Source organism: Pomacea canaliculata, linkage group LG13, assembly GCF_003073045.1.
Source record: "Pomacea canaliculata isolate SZHN2017 linkage group LG13, ASM307304v1, whole genome shotgun sequence".
NCBI classification, from domain to species: Eukaryota; Metazoa; Mollusca; class Gastropoda; order Architaenioglossa; family Ampullariidae; genus Pomacea; species Pomacea canaliculata.
The window spans coordinates 16,768,889-16,782,996 of NC_037602.1; the positions used below are offsets into that span (position 1 = coordinate 16,768,889).

At 42.6% G+C, this 14,108-nt stretch overlaps 1 protein-coding gene across 2 annotated transcripts in view; it reads right to left on the reverse strand.

Moving 5' to 3' along the window:
• Positions 1–3,904: 3,904 nt before the first annotated feature.
• LOC112554318 (acetylcholine receptor subunit beta-like 1) overlaps positions 3,905–14,108 on the reverse strand; it is a 36,334-nt gene continuing 26,130 nt past the window's right edge. For both annotated transcript variants that reach the window (XM_025222055.1, XM_025222054.1), the window contains exons 2-6: positions 9,474–9,604; positions 9,121–9,165; positions 8,699–8,808; positions 7,179–8,295; positions 3,905–5,623 (exon numbers count right to left, since the gene is read on the reverse strand). In XM_025222055.1, coding sequence (XP_025077840.1) covers positions 5,429–5,623; positions 7,179–8,295; positions 8,699–8,808; positions 9,121–9,165; positions 9,474–9,604 — 1,598 coding nt within the window. In that variant the 3' untranslated portion in view covers positions 3,905–5,428. The remainder of the gene's footprint in view (positions 5,624–7,178; positions 8,296–8,698; positions 8,809–9,120; positions 9,166–9,473; positions 9,605–14,108) is intronic.

Consider the following 14,108-nt stretch of genomic DNA (forward strand, 5'->3'; position numbering starts at 1 on the left):
ACAGTTGCTCCCACACCTGCATTTAATTAATCATACACACAAACAAACATATATAATACAGGAAAAGTAGATAGAACTAAAGTTATTTTATTATTACTTAAGTTCAAAAGTGACTTTTGGCAGAAAGTTATCGCAAAGCTGGAAGAGACAGCGGTCTGGACATAAAACACTGTAACTGGGGTCAAATGTTAGAATCAAGCCACTGACGTCATTCTTGTGTTAACGAAGCATGTAGATAATTTATTTATTTAAATTTGTGGCTCTCGACATCTGCACGTGATGCTTGGCGAGCACACGACGCTTCGCGGAGCAGGGAGGCTGAGCGTCGGATGGAGTCGCTGCACATAATCGACAGAAGCAGTTGAGCCAAGACTTCTTTTTTTTTTTTTGAATTAGAAATTTGGAGATGTACCACAGAAGTGCGGTCAATAAAGACATAAAGCGAATGTGAGATGGATAATATGGCGAATTTATTAGGTACGTCGGGTAAATGTTCCACAGAATTGTAGCATCTCCACCACAAAAGTCGTTGTTGCAACAAAAGTGTTGTAATATATGTTTGCAAGTGAATAATATTGCCTTCCGGAATTTTTGAAAGTGTGTATGGAAGACTGGTGGGATTTGTACAGTGGTCCTTAAGCATTGTCCACAGTCTCTCTACGGCCCATTAGCAGATTTTAAGATTAGTTTGGAAACTCAAAATTTTTAGAATACTACAATAAAATATTGGCGCTTGGTCAGTGAATATAATCCAGGATGAAAATCATATGCAACGATGGTGCCTTAGGAACGAAAAACACACACAGAGGAAGGGGTCGTTTCGTAAAGAAAAAGAATACACACACATACACATAAATATGCATATACCCACACGTACGAATCTCTTCTTAACATACCAAGAGGATGGGAGAAGAGGTGAAGGGAAGAAGAGGTGAAGGGAAGATGAAATGGAAGAATAAAAGAAAGAAGTGCCCAAGAGGATGAGAAAACAAAAATCACTGAAGAATGGTGAGGTTCATGACATGAAAGGCCACCCTGAGCTTCAAACTAAGATCAGGTGAGGTGTGAGTCATGGTATTGCACTCATTATCAACAACAGACGTGAGTTCCTATGTGTGTTACAACCTGCTCAGGCAACTCTGATTCCTGGCTACAGAAAACTGCTACACCCAACCCTCCCCCTTCACTCACTGTATTCTAGCTGATCATTGAAGGTATTTGCTTAATAATCAGGGTTAAAGGTCTTGTTTATGTCAAATGTCAGAGTTTACAAACATAGACAAAGCTGTGTGTGAATGTCACAGGAAAGCAATGTTTTGGGGGTAAACTTTCGAAACTATAGAATTTTGGTCAACATACTAATCTCAGAAGTGGTGTCAGTACATTACCAGTGCAATGGGGCATAGGGCACATCGAAGGTTTGACTTCGGCACTTTGCCCAGTTAATAACGGCAGTCAGAACTCTCAAGCACTGTGTTGCAAGAAGCAGAGTGGATGCTGTCAAAAAATAGTCCGCAGTGGTCAAGAGTACGAAAATTATTTTCCAGTTTTACACAGAAAAGACCGACTGATCTACCACACAATAAAATATCGGATCCAGTGTCATGACACTAAGAACAACAAGAAACTAAAATAGAAGAGTTCGCATGCAACGGCATCACTTGGGAACACACACACAAACACACACGTGACTCCCTGACATGTGGCCATGGCTAAAGTTAGCATCTTATAGAGCATTCACACACAAACACAAGCTAAAGATGTGAGTCTCTACTTCTCCATCAAACGGCAAGACATCGGTGCCTGAACTGGACAAGAGACCAGAAGTCTGTAGTGGCACTGCCACCATCCGTGACGAGCTATTGATCTATTGAAGAAGATGCTGAGGGAAGGGGAGGGGATGGTAAGGAACACACAGCAATCTAGTCGCTGATGGCGAAACAAAAGTCTACGGAAGCATTTCTAGCACGACCAGGGTTGAAGAAGGGTTGGGGCAACTGTCTTGTATCCATCTCATCCATCCTCTGCTTCTTCCCCACCCACCCACTCCCTATCCCCAATCCTAAGGTCGTCGATCTCCTCCCTCGTCGCTGTTTCTTACATCCCAGACGTCCTCAGTAATCTCTACTGACCATGCGATGGCCTCGTTCCGTTGTGGCTAAATCCTCGGCAGCTCCCTCTTCTCTCTGTAGAACTCTTACCATAAAGTGAATTATGGCTAATAGGTCGCACTCTTCAACCCACCACATGCATAGACAGGCACGCACGCACACATCCTAATCTGCAAATTAAAAAAACAAAGGGAGCTCCTGGCCGGCTCTGAACTTCCGATATCTGACAGAACACGCGAGCGACTTTCGAAATCCTCTTTGACTAACGAGCGGAGGGACTTTGAAACCGGACCTCGGGTGAAGAATGGCTGACAAACCTCGGCGCCGACCTGACCTCGACCGCTCGGTGGTGTTGCACTTGTCGGAAGTTTGGGATGCAAGAGAAAGTTCTGCTGTTGCTGAATGTTGCCACAGTGTCGGGGGAAAACGCCCCCTTGCATAATTGTGCAGAATTCGGGCAAATGAAAAATTTCGTGGAAGAAGATTTTGGTGGTATTTTATTATTGTTTTTCTTATTCTTTCTGTTGTATCCTTGGCATCAAACTGATATCAGTGAAGGGTAGAGAAGACACGACTGACAAAATACAACAAAGAAAACAATCAGAGACACCAGACAACCAGCCGGCCAGACACAAAAGAGCGAGGGGAGAAAGGAAAACAGGGGAGACATACAGAAAATCAACGTGATAAATACACAGGAGGAAATGGAGAAAGAAAAGAAGACAAGCGAGAGGAATAGTAATAAACGAGTAATACAGAAAATCAAAATTTCAATGAAATCAAAATAAGTGGCGCAAACACAAACAAATAGACAAAAATGGGCAAAAAATGTCCGTTTAATGTTCAAATTAGTTTACAAAAACGTGAGAAAAGCAAATAAAAACTTCAAAGGACAGAAAAAAGTAAATCCGAAATTTCTGTTTATCGTGAAGATAAAAATAAGAAAGCGATTCAACATGCACACAACAAAAACAAAAAACAAATCCAACCAAAAAAAAAAAAAGCCCAATAAGCCTATGTCAATAGGAAGTAGTTTGTCACAGAGTGGGTCCAATGGGACAGTCTGTCCAGTGCATCGGACGGAGTAGCAAAACGGTTTTCCCCTGATTTTAATGAACGAGGTACAACGGGCAAGCTTCATTACTAGAACTTTGAGAACAATACCATTTACTCCCATGTGTATCATGAAAGGTCGCTTAGTAGTAGTTCATATTGTTTTCCTAGTCAATTAAATTCTAGTTCCACATCAGAACTCACACAAACACCACCATGCACTCCTCTCACTGCGAGTTCACTTGTCTCCCAACTGCCAAAGACCTTACAGGATGTCTATGTCTTCTCGAGAAAGTACAATTGACTTTGAAACTAAAGTTTCACAAGAGACTACAAGTAGCTTTGATAGGGTTAATGCAAATGAAGATTTAATGCAATATCTCATCTGGAATGACTAAAACCTCCGCCTTGTCTTCTTGCAGGTCTACAATATAGTTTTATAAAATATCTGTTCCAGAGCAGCTTAATTTTGAAAGAATAAGTCTTCATGGGTGACAACAAAGGTAGCTTTGATAGAATGTTTGCAAGAATAACTACAAATACAGCTTTCATAGTACTTACTCAACCTGTAGGTTGTTCATCACACCAGAATCTTGCAATGGATAATAAAATAAATTCTTTAAATCAACTCTATTGCATTCATTGTATGCATTTTCTGTGGTGTTTCTTTCACTACAACACCTTGTCACTGCATACTGTACATCCGTGAAGTTTTTGAAAAGGAAAAAAACAGAACTATGGTCTTTTCAAAACATTTCTTTTTTTCTTTTCATCCAGAAGGAAAACAGAAACAAAGATAGTATGCATCATCAAGGCTACGTCTATTTTAAACTAATTAAACATCAGACCACACCAGTGTTGAAATAAAACGAATCAGTATTAAGGTTACTCTTCCGGGATCAGTGTAATACTTCTAAAATGGTCAAAATATTTCAAACAGGAAAGATTAACTAAGAAAAAAAAAAGAAAATGAACCGTTTACCAGAAAGGAAACATGGACAAAACAGACACTCGAGACTATGAAATGTTTCAAACTTTGCTGATGTATTCTACATGGCATGTGTAAATATTGGCGGCTTCAGTCCTCCAAGAACTGCAGCTCATGAGGCCTGTTGATGCCAATGGGCGTGGACAATGTTTTGTCAGCACAGCTTAGAGAACATTTTTAGGCAGCTTGAGATGGTTTTGGGTTTTCAATGGAAGTGTTGAATCTCCATCAGCAGGTTGTTGGGATGTTGAGGAACTATTCTGTCCTTATCGTTAGTTTACAAACGTTGGTAATGGCAACCAGAAGACAGAATGGCTTTCTCAATCTGCTTTAAAATTGTATTCTATGCTGCGCCCAAACATTTTAAAGTCAGTCTACATTCGTAGTGATGATCCATGGGTAGCAAAGGGGGTTTGTTGAGCTTGGTTTGCCCCGGTCCCAATATCAACTATTGTAGTCGTCAGCCATCGGTTACAATATCTTTTCCCTGCTGTAAGTTCCAAGCTCATGCCATCCTCTTCGTCGTCTGTAATGTAAAACCGTTATTTGGTGACTCATATCTCATTCCTGACCTCACAGCAAGGTTCGTGATCACTTTCTTCATCCGACTTGTAACAAAAGTTCTTTCCTCTTTATCTGTGATGTGGTGTGAAACCTGTTTACATGTTGTACTTCTAGGTATGAAGGCAGCAGCCATCTGCAAAGCCCAGGTTATGAAATGAACTCATGGTTGATGCGTAAACAATTGTTTACTACAATTCATGCTCCCTTTTCGAATCCACGCTGTTTGTATGGCCATGTACCACTAGTATGTAATATCAAATGTCCCGAGGACCTTGGCTCGTAAGGGATTTTAAAAACTTCGGTGGCCATGCTGTTCACAGTCCATTCTTACTCCTCCATACTCCTCACAAACACCATTGGCTAGAGTCAATATTATTATTTTCACCCTCCTCTTCAAGCCGAACCTTTCCACAGACAATCAAGTGGCTTGCTCGTCTCGATTACTCACACACGGAAATTCCTGCAAAGGTATTGATCTGGACGCTTTGCATAACCTTCGACCTCTAGGACAGCCAATCCTAAAGTTGCACAAGACGATGTTCGGAATGCTAGCCAGCAGCACAGGTCCGAACTCTCGCCCCACCCACCCCTTCCCACCCGTCTACAGTGACGCAATCGGTTGACAGGTCAGTCTCTGGAAACAACTCCACCCGAGGTGGAGGTGGACAGCAGCACAACCCTATGCAAAATAAAAGAGGAGCGGCACAGACCCCTAGGTGCTTGTCTGTTTTGTCTGTTTGTCGATGTAGTTGAGAAGCTCCGTTATGATCTTGTCCTGGTCCACGTACTCCAGGATGTGGGGGGCGTTCATGAGTACACTGACTGTCCCGCTGAATGTGACCCCGAGGAAGATGAAGAGAAGCAGTCTGTCCAGAACTCTGGCTACGTACTTCCAGTCGTCCAGAGCCTGTAGTGGCCACATCATCATCATCATCATCATCATCAAAGTAATCGTCATCATCATCAAAATAATCGTCATCGCCGTCCTCGTCGTCATATAATTAATCGATCATTCTCATCATCCACTCAATCAATCATCATCGTCGTCACCATCATCATAAAGATCGTTATCATACTCGTCATTTTCTGCATTGATCGTGTCTCTGTTTCGTCAAACTTAGTGGATTCTCGTTTTAATTTTTTTTCTTTAGTCATTAGGCCTGTATAATATTTGTCTATCTCTATATGTGTAGGTAGCTAATGAAAGAGATATTAGGGTATAAATAACTTGAGATGACACAGATTGAAATTATTTATGCTAGGTTGTGCATCAGTGTTGGGTAATGCGAAGTTTCTAAAAAAAATATTAATGATTAAATGTGTTGTTATACATGATTTTATATTCCTGCGAGACCAAACACTCTATCTCTAGTGAGAATATAAATGGATGATAATCATGCATAAACTGTTGGAGCCTAATGATCAGAAATGAGAAGCTGAATTAGGACAGAAAGAAAATGATCATTCTATATGTTGGCTTTATGTCTTTTGATTTGATTGGTTCAATATCCCTCATGTCAAAGGTTGAAAGTGTAAAAGTCTCTCTCTCTCGTTGACACACACGGAGACACCAACATCCACACACACACACACGACTCTTTTGTTTCTCTTTCTCTGGCTTTTTATTGTTTTTGTGTGGCTTTCTTATGGTTTTTTTCTCTTTCTCTGTATCTCCTACATTTCCTTTATTGTCTTTATCTCAGTTTTTCTCATTTTGCTCGTTTTGTTGCTTTCCTATTCTCTATGCGTTTGCCTGCCTCTCTCTCCTGTCTATTTCTCTTTCCTGTGTATTTCACTCTCATTTCTGTCTCTCTCTCCTGTCTAAATATGTCTCTGTTTCTATCTCCTCTCTACACCTCTCTGTCTCTCCAGGCTATATATCTTTCCTGTTTATTTCTCTCTCAGGTCTGTCTCGCGCTCTCCTGTATCAGGTCACATTGGTTAATATCTTGTAAATATGAAATAGCTATATTCAAGCTAGCCGAATTTATAGCAAAGGTCTTCAAACTTAGAAATTATAATGTTCACATTAATTATGCAATGCCGGGATTCTGACCTCTTAACATTTATACCATTTATTATCACCATTACATTTCCAGCATAAACACATAATCCATCAGACTGTAATATATTCAATGCGTAGAAATAGGTACACCTATTATTCATCTCTACTTATCCAGGAATTTCATCTGGAAATTGCATTGCTACGGGTAATTAACAGACCCGAGCCATTTTTATAGACGTTTTGCAATGGTGGAATATGCGGGAACTTTGACCCTACTATTTATATGTAAATGATAAGATGTTTTCATTCATCATCACCAACTTCAATGTCAATGTCTCCTGTCTGTATTCCTCTGTCTCTTTCCTGTTTGTATTTCTATCTCTATCGCTCTCCTGTCTGTATTTCTGTCTCTATCTCCTGTCTGTATCTTTCTCTCTATCTCTCTCTCTGCACTTACCGCTGAGTATTCCTCTTCGGCCTTGACATGCTGGTAGATAAACTTGATGGCCTCTGTGGCCTTATACACTTCCGGGGTCATTCGGAACTCACTGTCCGCACTCTCTGTGTTCTCTCTCATCTTCCCGTAATGGCGCCTGTACGCCTGCGTGTGCGCATGCGTGGACGGCAGCGCCCCCTCGCGCGCGGAGCCGGGGCTGTAGGTCTGCGGCGAGTCCCTGACCGACTTGGTGACGGCGCCGCTGTTGGCCGACGACCCGGATGAAGCGTTGAGCTTGCAGTGGGGGTGGTGCATCTCCGTCAGCTCCAGGAGGTCGTTGGGGGCCCGGATGTTGAGGTTGACCCGATGAGCCTCCGGGGTCGTGTGGTAGGAGGGCGGAGGAGTGAAGGGTTTGGGCTGCCAGCGGTTGTCGTGGTCCGGCCGCTTCATCAGCAGGTAGCGAGGCAGGTGGTTGAGGAAGACCACGCGGACCCAGTAGGGCATGCGATGGGTGCGTGGTGTACGGTAGTTCCGGTTGATGATGATAACGGTGGCGAGGATGGCGACGATGTTCATGACGAAGGTGAATAGGAGGTACTTGGCGATCAAAGGTATGGTTAGCGAAGGAGGCAGAATTTTGGAAACCAGCAACAGGAAGACGACCAGGGCGAGTAGCACGGATATACACAGGGTGATCTTCTCGCCAGCGTCAGCAGGCAAGGCGAAGACGCAGACGCTGACAAATGATATGAGGACACACGGAATGATCAGGTTCACGGTGTAGAACAGAGTCTTGCGCCGCAGGATGAACTGGAAGACTATCATCCGCTTCTCCTCGCCGAATTCCTCCGAGGTGGTGGTCAGGTTTCCCGGGCAGTCAATGATGTCCCACGTTCCGCTCTTCAGGTAGTCGTTGAGGTCCAGCTTGTCCATGTTGTCCCGGAAGGCGTACACCAGAGCGTTGCCCCTGAAAGTCCAGGAGCCAAACTTCATCTCGCATATCTGCTGGTCGAAGGGAAAGTACTGCACGTCGATAGAGCAGGAGGACTTGTAGATGGCGGGAGGAATCCAGGTGATGTTTCCGGAGCTGTAGATGACGCAGTTCGGCTTGTAGGACACTTCGTAGTTGCCATCGGCACTGCGAATAAGAGTATAGTAGATTGTGTCAAAGACTTGTGCCAATTTACCTCTTGCTAACACCAGGTATGCGATCAGAAAATTTCAAAGTAGTACTTTAATGCATTCGTTTGTCGAAGCTAAATAATTTGAATAGCTGATCTTAGTAACTGTGGAACTGGTCTATGTTTCACGTTGCTACAATAAATGGAATTTTAAAGAAAAAACCTAACCATGACAAACGCCATTGGATCATGCCATCGAATTCTGTTACAAATTGTGATCTGAATACTTTCTTCTCCTCCTCCTCTTCCTCCTCCTCCTCCTTTATAAACCCCAAAAAAATCCTTTTATTTCATACAAATGTTTTCGTGAAGACAGAAAAAAATGACAGGATGCAGAATTTTTATCTTCAGTTTTCTCACTTGTTGAATAAGACGATGTCTGGGACCCAAACAGCATCTGACTTGATGCGGATGGAATCGATGTTGCCATAGTCTGAAGCCTCCCATGACAGTTGATAATCGTGCCAGTACTGTAACACATACACAACTGACGTCATGTCACGTGATTATCTGGCTCGTGGCAATCAACAAGTAACCCACTAACCTGCCCTCAGAATTCAAACCACCCCATATCAGTGCGCTAACCTGCTGTAATACTGGTCGGATAACAACAGTAAAGCATCCTAATGCAAACTAAAAGTGAGATTCGCCTGCTCTAGGAATATTTTAACACCAGAACAGTCTGTTAGTTCACAGGACATTGTAAGCCTAACGCACATGAAATTCAGTTTAACTACTTACAACAGATAGTCAAAAATAGAAAGCTTAGTTTGGCAACTTACAATCTGTAGCCAAACGTTCGTTTTCATCACTTGGTTCTTCTCATCCTGAAAAATTAATGGACACGAAAGATTCAGCCTTCTGCGATTCGTAAGATGGCAACGACAAAGACCCTTGGTGGACATGAAAGACGTGGACCACAGAAATGGTGAAATACAGTTGTCATATATAAACTTTTGACATCTATGTGGTCAAGTATTCTCAGACATCGGCGAGGTACTTCTGACATCTACGTGGCAGAGAACCCCGACCCGACCTGTCCAGCCAAGTACTGCTGACAACTGTAAGGCAAGGGTTGACAAATGTAAACTTGACTAAACAGTCAAAGAGCACAACATCCTCAGGTGGTACTTACGATGGAGATGATCTGACTGAGGGCGAGGCTGAAGTTGACTTGTAGGGAGTCGTTGACGTTTTTCACGGGGCGAATCAGCGGGTTGTACCCGTTTTCGAACAGGTCACGGATGAGGCGTCTCTCGTCCTTGCCTGCAACGCACGACAAGTGTGACACAGGACACTTGACACGGAGCATGCAACCATATGTTGTGACCGTCATCAGCAGCCTGTCATTGATCTGTCGGATGTCATCGTGCACCGTGTGTCATATCACCTGTCATAGTCTTACAATCTGTCTCATAGCATCAAACGTCGGTGACATGACAGATGGCGGATGACATATAAATGTTCACAACTCAGTGGACTAGAAATTATCGTATCCACTACAATGTATTTTAATAAATTCTGTGAAAGTTGTAGTGGTGGTGGTGGTGGTGGTGGTGGTGGTGGTGGTGGTGGTGGTGGTGGTGGTGGCTAACTCAGAGACAAGAGGGCTACAAAGTCTGGATACAGAGAACTGCAAAGGTCTTGGACTGTGGACATTCGATGACGACCCTCTCAGTGAAATAATCGACTTGAAGATGAAAGCCAGCGTCGCGCACGGAACCCTGGGGGTTCACGAAGGGCAGAGAGCAAATGTGGCAGTGTGGGTGAAGCCAGCTGTGTGGGCCGGTGGGTAATGTGGCATACAGGGTGTGCACTCGTACAAGCTACATAGCATCGCACGCTTCACGGTCCATTAGCCACGAGTCAGATTGACGAGAGGGCAACAGTGAGACTTTCTATGTCTGGGTCACACTGGGGGAGAACTATGCCTGTGAGAACATTTCTTTCTTTCCATCCTTATTTTTCCTTCTTTCCTTTCTGTTATACTCTGTGTGTGTGGAGTGGGAGAGGTGGGATGAGAAATACTGTCGGATTAAAGAAAATGAATACCAAATGTCTTGCGGGTAATCTCGCTTTCTGATCACTTGATTTTTAACTCACTCGCGCAGAAAAAGGAAGGAAATAAAGAGGATCTTTGGTAAAAATATTATACTTTCTTGGGGAGGTGGGTCTATATATTTCTTCCTACACAAATAACATCGTTATTTATTCATCCTCAAGTCATTCTTCGCTCGTTTTGTCACTCAGCTGGAGGTCTTGTCAGACGGCTTCAGTTCATCCCAAGTCTCGTACAATATTATCCAGGCCGAGATCTCGCAGAATAACGAATTTCGAACGAACTACTTTAAATGTGTAGTTGTGGCCGCCATTTCATCAAACAGTCCTTGACCAAAGGTGGCGTGACCCGGAGTCAGCAGGTCTCAGGTAGATAATAACTGTACAGGGCCGAGGGAGGAATGTTTGAGATATCGACATATTGCAACAGCTGGACAACCTCTCTTGCTACTCCTAGGCTCTTCAATAAAGTGCGTGTGTGTCAGTGAGTGCAGGAATGAAAGAATGTATGTTTGTATGTTGATGTTTGAGCTGTTACATGAAGCACAATGATCTCCATTCAGTTGCGGAGAAAGATTCTTAATAAGGGAAGAAGAGAGAGCAAGAGAAACTTAAGTGAAGGAAGTCAAAACTTAATAAAAGCTGAAGATCCCTTGTTTTGTTTTGTTTTTTTTCTTTTTTTGTTTTGTTTTCTTGTGCTTTGTTTTTGTATTTTTTTTTGTATTTTTTTTTTGTGCACCGAAGAAAGCCAAAACTTAATAAAAACTGAAGATCTCTTGGTTATGTATTTATTTTTGCTTTGTTTTTGTAATGTGTTGTTTGTTTGTTTTTGTTTTGTTTTGTTTTGTTTATTTTGCACCGAAGGAAGTCAAAACTTCATAAAAACTGAAAATTCCTTGGCTATTTTTTTTGGCTTTGTTTTTGTATCTTGTTTTTTTGGGTTTTTTTATTGTTGTTTTGTTTTGTTTTTTTGCACGATCCATGTTTTGAGCACTTCCAGTCACAGATGACAGAATCGATTACCGTAATGTGCTTCTGTGAGTTCAGTGCCCGCTTATCTCAGATGTCAAACCGGAAGTGATCATAGACTGGAGTTGTGAGTGGTCCATGAGACAGCTTGAAGTTTAAGGCAAATCGACTCCAAAGAAAACTGGATGAAAATGTCAAGCAGAAGTCCAAAGTGAAAACAAACAAAGAAGACAGAACCAAGCGGAGTTATTGTGGTCCATCTGATCGGCAATCAAGGCGAGTTCTCGACCTTTACTTCGGTAAATGGAATCAGACGACAGAGGTGCCTTCCACCGTGACCTCAAGCACGAGACTCAGAACGAGGCCTCGTCACACCTTTAGGGATGGGATGAGTGTGTACAGGTGAGAAGACGTCCTTGGGGAGCACACCCGTTTGACAGTATGTGCGTGTGTGTATTTAGTGTATGTGTGTCATCGTCTATGGTAGCACGTGCTGTATGTGAGCGCGCGTGCACAGTCATTGAAACGAATGAAAATGTATTTACACAAAGATTCTGTACGACAAACCAACGCTCCCCATGACTTGACACCGACACACAGTACGGTAAAGGGAATTAGAAAAAGTGATCACAAGAAGACAGACAGACAGACAGACAGACAGACAGACAGACAGACAGACAGACAGACAGACAGACAGACAGACATGTTATTTGCATACAATATTCATCCCCCAAGACGAAATACCTCGCTATCAAAATTTCTGGTTTATATATAAATGCACCTAATGTAATGAGAAAAAAAGAAAGGAAAGAAAGAAAGAAAGACAGAAAGACAGAAAAAGGACTGGAGATGAGCAGGATTACAAAATTATTTTTCATGCTGATATTCATGATAGGGGGCGCTTTCACCAAGCGACTGCGTGACGTCAAGGCGCGGCATTTTGTGGGATCAAACTTGATTCATACAGGAGGCGCGGCTCATTTTTCTTATCGCATATCTGCGGATTCCTTTGTGGCGGTAGCCGCGCGGCGGTAGCGGCATCACGGGCCCCATGCGGCGCTCACAGGAAGGCGCAAATATTTCATTGCCGCGCGCCAACTCCGTGCGCCATGGCGCTGGAGGCGGGCAACCTCTCAACACGTGACCACAACAGCAGCGCCACTCAACGGATGAGGCAGTCAATGACTACAGACGTGCTGCTATCGTTTTGAGCTGTTACTGTAGTGTTTTGTGCTGTTATTGTTTTTTTGTGCTATGTTTCTAGTGCGTTCCTAATGTATTCATTTGTCTTGTGTTCGTTAGGTTTTTCTACAATGTTTTGCATTGTGTTTGTAATGTTTTATATTGTATCCATTGTCCTCAGAGGATTTTGAATTGTATTTATAATGTTTTCTATTGTGCTTTGATTGAAGTGCTCTATATTTATTCATTCATTGTGTTAATAGGTCTGATTTACATGTTTATAATGTTTTGCACAGTGTTCGCATTGCTTCGTATCATGTTCAAATCGTTTGCTGCGAATACTTCGTAAGACAATATCGGTAATGACTGGGGTCTCCCCCACGATCATTATAGTCTCTTCATTTCTCTAGTATCGTTCTGCTTTCTCTATCTCTCGTCTATATTTATTGTTATCTATCACTTTCTCTCTTTCGCTCGCTGTGTTGCTGAACACTGAACGCTACTCACACGTTCACACAGCAGGTCTGAGGTTCATGAGTCTCCAGCACAGGGTGCAGCTAATGAGATCACAGGCGTCTCCGCCCTGCATGGGGTTAATTCAGAGAATTACACTTTCCCGCAGGTGTTCAACAGCAGATAACTCGATGGGCGTCGCACGGCACGCGATATTAACTGATACCATCCAGCCTCGCACATCCCGAGATGCAATATTCGCCCAGCGCCATGTTGGCTCACCTCAGACCAAGAGCCAGACACCTGACTGCTAGGGGCATGGTTGGATGGCAGGATTCTACTTCCTCCTGATTTTCTTCGTCTCAGCTTCTTCCTGCTTTCTCCTTGTCTTCACGCTTCTCTTTCTTTGTACCTAGTCTTCCCTTTGTTCTCATCTTCTTTGTCTCCCCGTTATCTTCTTCGTCATTTTTTCTATCCCTTTATCCTTCTTCACTCCTTCTTGCCTATTTTTTTTTTAAAAATTCCTTTGTTTTGTTTGACTGCCCTTTTTCCCTCCTTTTTCCTCATTTATCGCCTGTTTCCTTCTCTCCCGTTTTATTTCTCTTCCCCATTTTTCTCTTCCTCGTTTGTCTCCCCTTTTTGTTCTTCGTCTTCTTGTCTCTCTTCTTATCTTACTTTTTTTTCTCCTTCCCCATATTTTACTTCTTCCTTCTTCATTTTTATATTTCATTTTTCTAATCTCCCCATTATTGTCTAAGGCGCGGTTCTTGACAATTTGTTTTCCTAATGTAATAATACAAATCATTTAAAGATTGCAGCACTGCTCTCGGTCCTCAGAAATCCTACCAAAGGTTGTTTTTAGGCCGGAAAATACAGAAGCTTCAAACCCCCTTCAAAGTCTCAGACTTCAAGTTATATTTTAACCATTATATTGGCAAAAAGGCATCAACTTAGCTCAATATCTAGACCACACTTCCAATGTCTTATGCTAGCCCCCAACTAAATCCGATAAGAGCAACGATGAAAGGGAAAGAACGTTGATAATAGTAAGAAAAAACTACCAATGAGGTTAACGACAACTAATACAGTAAAACACTCCCAGAAAAGA